Below are 11496 nucleotides of genomic sequence, written 5' to 3'. Positions count from 1 at the left end.
AAAATGAAAGAAGAGAAATTCAGTGTCACAAGGAGCTGATGAGGCTTGAAAAGATTAATGACTGATCTAAGTTATCCATTCAATAAGCAGCAGATTCACTCTTCAAAATCCAGGACCATTCCTCGTTACCATGCTAATAGTCTTTATTTTAGGCTGCGTAATTTTTTAGAATATTAAACACAGTTAAAGGAGAATACTAAATTATTTTTAGAGCTAGATGTTTTTGCTGTATTGTCTCAGTTGTTAGGGGGTTGAAACTACAGGTAAAGGTTAATCCTTCTCTTGCTTCTCCTTTTCTTGATCGTCTTCTCTATTCTTCTTTTTCTTTTTTATTCTCGCTCCTTCTTCCGCTCTCTGTTTTTCCTTGGTTGTTGTATTGATCAAGAGCAATAGTGAGGATGAAATCTAGTCTTTGGGGTCAGGACATTCGATGTTACAAAATTCCAAGAGTGGTGCAAAAACATCCTCGGCTGCATACAAGTACTACCTGGCTTGCTCCTTCTTATTTCTTCTTTTATCCAAAAAATTAATTCATTATAACAGGAAATTCTTTCATGAATATTGTTTCATGAAAGAAAAAAAAATAGGTAAATAAAAGCTTCACTTTTGTAGCTGACTTTACTGGAACACACATTTGTGAGTCCCCATGGGAAACAGGACACTTTTCTGGATTCTGACAGTGTCCCTGCTCGTCTATATTGATTGGCTACAGTAGGAGCAGTAGAACACAGTGTGAAGGTGCATAGACTTTGAATCAGACAGACTTGAGCATCTCCTTGCTTTTGGGGGGATGCTCCAGCGTTGTCTGGTATATTTCCAGCTCTAGTCCTTGAAGCAGGCATTTTTCCAATCCAAGGAGCCCTGGTTCCTTTTATTGAAAAAATATTATTAGAAACCAAGATCTGGGTCCTAGGTGGACACTAAAGTTTTCACATCTATAAAATTGGAAAGATAATACATTCCTTGTAGAGTTGTGTGAACATTAAGCAAACTAACAGATACATAGAACTTAATAAGGTTTCCAAACATAGAAGGCATCCAATATGTGATAATTCAGTAGGGGCTGACATAGAATCTTTTGCTTTCTATAAGCTCCATATTAAAACTCATTTGAAACCAAGCTGATGGGGATAAAATGTTCTGAAAGGATTTTGATCCACAAAGCTCCTTGGAACTTGGGGTCCTTTAGTTAGATCTTGGTCTAGGCAAAAGGGAGATTCTAATGTTTATCATCTATATTTTGCATTTAACATTTTCTCCCCATTTGGTTTTAGAGAAAGAACCAAACCCCAATACTCACAGGAAGTCTTTTTGTGCTGAGTGGGGATGGTTGGACCCTCCAGCTCCTTTGAAGGCATTTTTGATGGAACTTGATCCTCAATAATTTTAGCTTGTGCTTGAAGAATGGGGGGCTCCCCCTGGGACTCTTTGAGTCTCTTCCATAGAATCACAATAACATTTCAGTCCCTCAGGAAAATAGTGTTTTGAAAGTAGTGCTTGTCTGATTGTCACTGAGCCTTGAGTTGCACTGGGGTTGAGACCTTAGGGATCTTCCCTCCAGAGGCTCCCAAATCTACATAGATGCCAGTTTCCAGTGGACCCTGGTCCTCTCACACAGTTTGGTACCACTCACTCAAGCTCTGAAACCAACTGCAACCACAGCCGAAGTGCCTTCACATTTTTACCACTCAGTCTCAGGAAATCTTTTACTATTTGAAATCTGACCTCCTCAGAGACTAGACACCTTCTTTTCTTTTTCAGACTTCAAAAAGTTCGGGAGTGGAAGGCAGCTCTAAATTGAGATGTCATAATCCCCAAGAAACCAGATATGTTTTTCCCTGACCTTTTTTAAAGCAGTACTCTTCACACTGTGGGTAGAAATAATGGGTTTGTCTAGGAGAAAGGGACTCAGAAGTAGGTATAAAAATGATTCAGTTTCATTTTCCCGACTCTGCCACATTTCACAAAAAATTGAGACAGAGTGAGGCTCCCATAGGTCATAATTTTGGGTCACAATTTCTTAAACAGAAACTGACATAGTCATTGCTAGATAGAATGTTGCTACCAACTGACGTTAACAAAAATCCAAGAACCAAGTTGATACGATCAACCATCAGTTTAATAATAAAATAAATAAATTTGTTTGTAGTGAACACCCACCATAGACCACACAGTAACTGGATTTTTCTTGTATTTTGTCATACTTAATCTTCTTTTGATAGAGGGATATTGACCTCCTTACAGCCCACATCTAGCAAGCATTAAAACCATTATTTTAACTCAACTGTTGGACTTCTAGTTCATTCATTGACTTAGCAAATATTTAAAAATCTACTATGTGCCAGGCACATACTAGGCCACGAATAATGATTCACAAAACAATGACAGACCTTGTCTCTTTCTACTTGGAATTTAGTCCAATAGTTTTACATTGAGAGTCTCCTTTGTAACTCCCCAAATGGGATGTGATGGCTGATGGTGATTCATCAAGCCCCTTTAGAAACAATTTTGATAAAATTTTTAGTTCCAGACTATCTATCTTGGTGGTTTAGACTTCTACAATCCCTTAAGTTTTAATGATTTTCAGTTTTCAACACACTTTCTCATTTGTTGTTTATTAAATAAAGCGGTTTAACCTGTACTATCTTTAAATGTATTTTAAATGTCTTTTTCAAGTCTCCTTCTGGTATTTATTTTTAACCTGTACAGAAAAGCTTGGCCTTTGCTGGATTTGAGTGGGAGGAAATACACCAGCAGCAGCAATGGGATTTGAGTTGGGCCTTGCAACCCTTCGGGGATGGTGCTAAGTAAAAGAAACCATTCCTCTCTCTGCATGATTCCAGATTTCTCTTTGCTGCTCTGGATCCAGACACATTTATTAACAGTGACTGCAATGCATAATGGAAAGGCTTTTCCACCCAGGGAACAAAATGCCTTGAATATTAATTGCTAATGTATGAAGATGGCAGTGTGGGGCGGTTCAATGTAGGGCGTGTGTGATAACTGTTAGAAATCAGACCTATAGATTAGGTGAATACAATCGAGGGGCCAATATTAACCAAGGAAATTGATTGAATAAATGTTTAAGAATAGAATTCAGAATCCATGCCAAGTCAGCTGCCTTTCATTCTTGGAGTTTTTCCAGGTCGGTTATCCTACCTTGTGTTGGGGAAGAGGTTGGTTTATGAGCGGAGGATGAATATGATTTTAGGTGAAGGATCTCAGTACTTAGACTCCCCCACCAACGAGCAGCAATATTTGGCTGGCACGCTAGACCTTGAACTAGCCACTTTATCTCAGATAAATATAAAATATATGTGTATGCTGTAAAATACGTCATCTAAAATATGTAACGTATGGAATTGTTGTGATTAGATGACAAAATGAACACCGAGTTTTATAAACTGTAGAACAGTGGTTCTCAACCAGAGACAAACCACCACCCCAGGGGACATTTGGTAGTTTCTATGAACATTGTTGGTTGTCACAACTGGGGAAGGAGGTGTGTTACTGGCATCTAGTGGGTAGAGGCCAGGGATATGCTACACATCCTACGGTGCACAGGACAGCCTCTGCCAGCCCCCCGGCCCCACCTCCAACCAAAGGTTGAGAAATTCTATTCTGAGGTATTGTACAGATATTGCAACTAAGTAATAGTGTAACCTTAAGGGGCACTACATACCTCAGTTTCCTAATATGTAAGATCAGGAAACTGCTTGTCACCGATTATAGGATATTATGTCTGCTAAATTAGAGACTACACACACATGCCAACAGTCAAAAGGAAAAAAAAAATCGAATGGACTGGATAAGTATAATGGAAAGTGTTGCTGGTTGAAAAGTTAACTGATATATTACTGGATGGAAATACATCAATAAGCAAAAAGCAGATGAAAAATATAAAATTCTAGGAAGTTATCCCAAGGAAAAAGAGGTGTGAGAAGACATGGACAAGCAAGGGTATTTATTCACTGGAGCATTGTTCATAAAGGTGAAAAATTGAAAAGGAAGGAGTGTAATATCATCATGGTTCCTGTTCAGTAGTGTTTCACAAGCTGGCTGAGCCAGTTCTTACAATCCCAGCCACAACACTTGTGTGTGTAACTGTCATCCAAGCAGGACAGGCTGGGCAGCCCCATTCTTTTTGTGGCATAAGAAAGTTTCCTTGCAAACCTGATCAATGCAGTTGCTTGCCAAAGTAAGCCAAAGTCGAGTGGAGCTGAAACATTTGTCTCTTTCTAGTCCCTTGTTTCTGCCATTCTTTTCTTCTCCACACATTTTCTCTCTTCCCTTGTCTCAGCCTGTTTCCATCCACCCTACTACCAGGGACAGGAAAAGCCTGTAAACCACCTCAGGCTGAGGAAAAACAGTAGGAGAGAGACTTGTGCCCTAGAATTAGGACACAAGTCTCTCTCCAGGCCTGTCCATCCCCAATCTCACTTTACTTCTGAATATTTTTCATACCACAAGTCTCAGCTAATATTTTGGCAGAAAACATGGATCCAGCTGGACAAGAGAACAAGAAACTGTTTGTTGTAGAATTAGCATGAAAACAATGTTTAAACACTTAGATGTTTGATGCAATTCACCAAATACTTGTTTACATGTGCAAGAGGCCACAGTGGACTGGGTGGCCAGAGGGGATAAAGACTGTCTCTGTCCCAAGGGGCTCAGCACCAGGTGAGGAGCCCGGTGATTGCCCGCTATTTTTGTGACAAGCAACCAAGACTCAAGTGCTTTGAAAAATCAGAGAAGGGAGGACTTCATTGTAACGAGCATCAATAACAAAGACTTCTGACAGGAGATAGAGATCTACGATCTCCCTGTAACCATATGAATATAAATTTCAATTAAATCACTGTTGAAGGGTAAACTCATAAAGACACTGAAAGTTACAGTTAAGAGCCCTGGATTTAACATCAGACAGACCAAGGTTTTAATTCTACTTCCAGTGGAATTAAAGGTTTTAACACTTACCAGTTATGTGACTTTGGGAAATAGTTATTTTATTATTATTATTATTATTATTATTATTATTATTTTATAATGCTAGCTCTCCAGTCCCCATCTAAAACCTACTAGATTTTAGGATGAGATAGTAGCTAGAAAAAGGAGACTAAGTGTAACATATATTTTCAACTGAAAATAATCCAAGTAAGAAAGCAAAATGCTCTGTTTGCGTGTTTTATATTATGGAGTATTATTTATAAAGGTGACAAATCTGAAACAAGGGAGTACTTGTGTAAAATGAAGAAAATAATAGAATCCACCCGAAAGAGTCGGTGTGAGAATTAAATGAGTTAACCACAAGTAAGGCCCTTGGAACAGTGTCTGGGATGTAGTGAGCTGTTATTATGATTAATGCCATGTAATTACATGTGCATAGAGAATGTCAGGAAATTGCCACGAGGCTATATTCGTGGGAGTGAAATACACAGGCAAGAAATGAGGGATTTATCCTTTTTCACTTATACTGTTTTCTTTTATTTTTAAAAATTGAATAAATAAAATCTTGGAAACAATGCTACCAGACACATCACAATTTGTTTTATACGATGCAAATAGGTAGAATAATCCAAGCTGTGAGTGTGTGGACTTTGGGTTCCAAAACACAAAGGTGTGAACTCTGATTCTGACCTCGACTAATTAGGTTATTTTGGTCCATATTAAGCTCCCCAAGCCTTAACTTTCTCATCTATCAAATGGGCAGAATAGCACTAATCTCACAGGATTAAACGCTATTATATAATGGAAGGGTCTAGCGTGTGCCTTACACATAGTAGTACACTCTTAATATACAGAGGATGCCAATAAAATGTATACACATTTTAAGAAAGGAAAACTGTATTAAAATTGTAATACTCAACATATACTGATAACAAAAGATAAGTATAAGTCACGTTTGACGTCTGCAATTACAAGAGGTGGTCAGAGTAGTTACCATCAGCATCCAGACACTTTTGATTATGGCGAACTACTGCTTGAGCAACATTAACCAAAGTGTCCATTTGTATACATTTTTGGCACCCCTGGTGTATTAGTTGTCTGTATGTATATTGTCAGGCCCAGCACAGGCTGCCCCAAGTTATCCCACAATAGCAAATTGATGATTTCAAATTAAAATGACTTAAGAAGTAGCAGGAGCAGGAGGGACTCTCTGACTCCTCGGTCTCTCTAAATGCAGGAAATAAATCTCCATGTGACAGGTGCCCTCCCTTCCCTTAAGGGCTCAGAGACAACCTGATCACAGAGTTAAAAAATCTAGAGTCGAAAAAGCGTGTATAAACAAACCTTGTAGCCTTGACTAATTTATTGCCTAACCCCAAACCTTGCTTGGATTCCTTTCTAATGAGCACTAACTTTCTTTGTCCTGTCAACTTCTCACAAATTCCATGTCTCTTTGTCTGAGAAGTATGAAAAGGTGCCTAGTTTGATCATTTCTTTGCGCCTCATTTTATGACCTGAGCATCATATTCTCCCGTGCGCACGTATTAAATGGGTGTTTCTCCTGTTAATCTAATTGTGTGCATTTTTATTGTTGTATTATTAATCCAGCTGCAAAAACAAGGATAAAGGGGGAAATTCTCCTCTTCCCCAACACTGCCATCCCATCATTCCTCTTATACTTTCATCGGCTTTGCTTTGGCTTCTATTCTTTAATCACCAGGCTAAATTGAAGTTGACTCCAATGGAGAATAGCACAGAAGCGACAGAGTTCATCCTCTTGGGATTAACTGATGACCCCAATCTTCAGCTTCCCCTCTTCCTGCTGCTTTTGTTCATCTACCTCATCACTCTGGCTGGAAATGGGGGAATGTTGGCAATCATCCACTCAGATTCCCGTCTTCACAGTCTGATGTACTTCTTCCTCAGCAACCTCTCCTTTGTAGACCTGGGTGATTCATCAGCCATAGCTCCTAAGATGGTGGCTGCATTGCAGTCAGGGAACAAAGCCATCTCCTACAATGGATGTGCTGCCCAGTTCTTCTTTGTGGGTTTTGCCACGGTCGAGTTCTACCTCTGGCCTTCATGGTCTCTGACCACCATGCAGCTGTCTGTAGACCTCTGCATTACACCATCACCATGACAGCAACTGTGTGTGCCCTGCTGGCTATTGGCTCCTATGTCTGTTGCTTCCTCAATGCTTCCATCCACACAACAGACACCTTTAGATTCTCCTTCTGTGGTTCTAATGCGATTAACAGTTCCAGTAGATACACTGTTTGAACTTTAACCTGAATAAACGTACCTTTCTTCAGAGAGACTGCACTCTGTTCTATGTTTTTGGCCTTTGTCTTACATAATTACCAAAACTTGCAGAAAGTTTGGAGAAAGAAGAATTTTCACCCCCCAAGGGCTATGAAAGAGGATATTTGTCTTTTGAATTAAATGCTTACATTTCTCACCTTAAGTTTGGTGAATCTATTGTGAATAGACATTAGCTTTCTATGCCCTTTTTGCTTCTATTTTTCAATAATTCAACTCACTTCTGGAGCCCTGTTGCTTTCTGATGTTCTGTAATTAGGTGCTGCAAAAATAAAAAAGCCTGAGGAAATTCACTTACGATAAGAACAGAACAATGACACACGGCAGAAGTCCACCTTCAGTCTTGTTTCACGTGCTCGATGGTGTGAGTGAATGTGTGTGTGGGGGTGTGGTGATTAATTATATTTCTCACATATCTACTGCTTGATGGCGTTTATAGTTACAATTAGTCTAAGTCATCATGTATTTCATGATTTCAAGATCACACACAAAAATAACTATTTATTTTAAATGTGAAAACCAGAAATCTTAGTGGGATAAATCAAGGAAATTAGTTTTGGGATTATCACATGCCATTCTGCACAGGTAGCCTCTGCCTGGGAAGGGGGGATCATGAGTCTTGTGGAAAGAGGAAGAGAGAGGAAATTTTGGAACACGAGGCTGACCTATATAAAAAGCTTTCTCTGGCACATGGCTGCCATCTCCTAAAGAGATGAGGAGCTTCTTCTGGATCTTAGACCTTGAAAACCTAGACCTGCCTCATCCATCCTCCTGCCTCCCTCCTCCCTTTAGCAGTGGGACCTACCCAACAACACACATGTAAGAACAGTCTTTAAAGGGCAGGATCCACATCACGTAAGAATCCTTCTCAGCGACTTACAGAAGTTACAGAGCTCAACGGTACCTACATTCAGAGATTTGAGAACCAGCATTGAGCACATTCCAGTCTTACCTCTTTCTTTTCCTACTTGGTTGATATAATTGACTTCTTTTTCTTCCTCCTCCTCTTCTGCTTCCTCGTTTTCTTTCTCCTCCTCCTCCTCCTCCCCTTTCTCTTCATTTTCTCCTCAACTTCCTTCTATCTTCAGCCCAAGCAAGAACTTCCCTCACCACTAAGCTATTAAGTCCCTATAAAAAATTAAAGTCTACAGTTTGTATATCATAATTGTGACAGTACATAGTAAGGTGTATTTCTGGGTGTGTTTATTTCTGCCTCTTTCAGTTTAGGCAAAAAATGGATGTGGATCTACTAAGAGATGAAGGCCTAATGTCTACTATTTCTATTTTCTGTGGAAGTTATCTCACACTTGTGTTATAATTGACTGCAAATGGGTATAAAGGAGTACTAGCTCTGGTATCGAGTTGAATGAAAATCCTTACTCTTCTTGTCAGTTGTGTGACCTCAAGAAAGTCATTTAATTTCTTTGAACCCAACATACATAATAAACTGTGAAGACAACATGAAACAAAGTCTGTGAACATGCCCATCATAATGAATGCATATTTGATATAGCTGAGATTTCTGTAATATCTGTTCTTATACTTCCCACTTTCGACCCCTCAGCTCCCTCCTCTTTCCACCCCATCCAAGTCCAAGCCTTTATTTCCACCCATTGTTTGACTTCCATTCCTTCAACCTCCAAGTTCTACAGCAGACACATTTCAAGCTGACATTACACAAGTATTCACTTACAGAAGCTACTCAGAAGGAGGCGTCTTGTCGCCAGCAAGACATCAATTTACAGAATACACGTTACTGTGGGGAGCTTTTTCACTTCCACATAGGAAATCTGTCAAATAGAGACTAACTGCCCATTTGGCTATCAACAACACGCTCTCCCTGCAGGAATGGTCTAATGAATGAAAGACACTGTAAGGTCTGTAGATCAAAATAGTACAATAAAAGCACAGGACGACCTCCTTCCTGAAATGTCCAAGAACAGAACGTGAAAACACATAAATCAGGACAATTATTTATATCAGGATAGATAATCCTTTTGAAAAAGGATTCATGATTGAATTATTCTAAGTGGGAGGCTCCCTTTGTGCATTACGTGATTTACTTAGCTTTATGTATAGGAACAGGAAAATTAAAATGTTAATTCTTGACAATTGAAGCTGGCATTACAGTGTCAGAACTCTTAAGCCCTCAAAGAGATTTCAAAAATAATCTAAATTAACCCTCTCATTTTACAATAGAAAACACTGATTCCCACTTAACTTGCTTAAACACAGAGAACCAAATCTTATTTGACTCTTACTCATGCTTTAAATTCTAGAAAGTTTTTGATGTGTCAAAAGACATTTGTACTTTCATTTGTTCACCACGAGGTATACTATTTTGCTTTACTTTTGCAGTTCAGGAAACCAAAGCTTTGAGAAGTTCACTTGCCTGTACTGTTAACAAGAGGAGCCAAGATCGAACGTAAGTCTTGCTTTCCTTGCCCAAGTCTCTGAGAAAAGAAAAGTAGCCTTATGTTTTAGTAAACTTCAATAGAAGACTTATTTGATGTATAAATCATTTACAGACACTCTTTTATGATAAGTTCCTGCTACGTGGAAAGGTGCTCTGGAGAATACAAACATAAGACTGTAAGACGTAATTCTTACTTCAACAAAGCAAATCCTCCTGCATGTATGATGACTGATGAAATGCACTTGGAGATTAATGACTCAGTGTTCAATAACTTTGTCGGCAGGAATTTTTCCTATACTCTGTGGAACATGAATGGGCTAGGGCTCATTTGTTTTTAGTCTTGGTAGTTGGCATTGGCTCTTTAAATGGGGCACACCCAGTGATGGGATTCTGGTCAGGCCATTCCAGACAGGAGATGGTCTCTTTGCTTCTGACTTCCTCCTCTCTCTGATAATGCCCTTGGTTCCTGTCCTGTGCCCAGTTTCCCTTTGATTCTGTGAACCTCTTGATATCCTTTCAATTACCTCCTGTTTCTTTTTTCCTTTATGTTAGCCTGAGTTCGTTTTTGGAATAAAACATAACTGGTATATCTAGCACGTGACTGTATAGTAAATAAGAGACAAGTTCCTATCCTCCAGAAATTGAAAAATACAGTAGAAATGTAAATGCTAAAACAATAGGATTAAAAAACTCTCAGTAATATAAGAGATGTCTATACACATTTCAGCTAGCAAATCAGTAGGAAAATGAAAAATATAGAGTAAGCATAACCACAAAATTTATCTTCTACCAGAAGGAGTGAAGTAATTACAAGTCATCTATTTTTTAATCATTTTTTTCTTGCTAACAGTACTGATAAAGATCTAGAATTATTGGTAAAGAGATATGAAAGAAATCTTAGGGCTATTTTAGTTCGGCTGTTGCTTGTTACAGACAAGGAAGCTGAGGCCTGGGGAAGGGAAGTGGCTTCGGAGAGTCTCGTGTCCAGGAAGTGGCTGAGCCCTATTTCGTGCCGTTTCCCACCCTTGCACCCACTGCACACACCACAGCCGCCCTGGCTGGTGGCCACAGCCCACTTCATGCTTGCTTCTCCCTGGATGTTTCTGACAGAGTCATCCTTTTTTTCTTATAAACACGTTAACTGGTTCTCTCCTCAGATAACGGTCACTTTCTACCTCAGTGATATGTTGGCCTGGCTACAGTTGAAGAGCAAGACATATCCAAGAGCCAATGTGTTGCTTTTCAAGTTAATAGTAGCAACCTCTTCACTGCAGTTCTCTAGTTAGCTACTCTTTACATTTCCCCTCTTCAATTCCAAACATCTCTTGTGTCAGTAATAACGTATCCCGTAGTGCATGCCACAGGTGAGCTGCCTGGACCTCACAGATGAATTCCCTCCAGGCATTGCTTTCAGCTAAAGGGAGCCACCTCACGCCCGGTGACTGCATCTAAGACGGATCAGTGAGGGATACAGAGACCTTGTCTCCTTGAGACAGCTCCTGGGGGCTGTCCCAGCCCCAGAGTTTCCTGAAAACTTGGCTGAGGCCTCTGTTGTGACTGCCTCACAGCCCAGCTTCTCCTTCTCTCTAATTCTGCTGCCATCTCTCCCTCACTAGTGCTGTTCCCAAGGACATTCCCCAGTGAGCCACCTGCTCGCCAATGTGTTTCAGAGCCTATTTCCCAGCAAATAAGATCTAAGACGCCCCCTCACCCACTCTCAGTTCGATGAGAACTTCTGACAGCCAAATAATATTTTTAAATTTCTTCAGGATTGTGATTTTAACTGCTAACAATCTCAGAGATAAAACCCTCAA

The 11496-nt window shown here is 39.7% G+C and overlaps 1 protein-coding gene across 1 annotated transcript; it reads left to right on the top strand.

Annotated features, from left to right (window-relative positions):
* Nucleotides 1–6685: 6685 nt before the first annotated feature.
* On the top strand, nt 6686–7227 carry LOC109438809 (olfactory receptor 5B21). The gene is given in 2 exon segments (XM_019718892.2): nt 6686–7016; nt 7019–7227. Coding segments are annotated over 2 exon segments (537 nt in total). The 5' UTR covers nt 6686–6688.
* The last annotated feature ends 4269 nt before the right edge of the window (nt 7228–11496 follow it).

This window comes from Rhinolophus sinicus, linkage group LG06 (genome assembly GCF_036562045.2).
Source record: "Rhinolophus sinicus isolate RSC01 linkage group LG06, ASM3656204v1, whole genome shotgun sequence".
Classification (NCBI taxonomy): Eukaryota; Metazoa; Chordata; class Mammalia; order Chiroptera; family Rhinolophidae; genus Rhinolophus; species Rhinolophus sinicus.
Note: the sequence above shows the minus strand (reverse complement) of the source record. Positions and strands in the feature narration are given on the sequence as shown.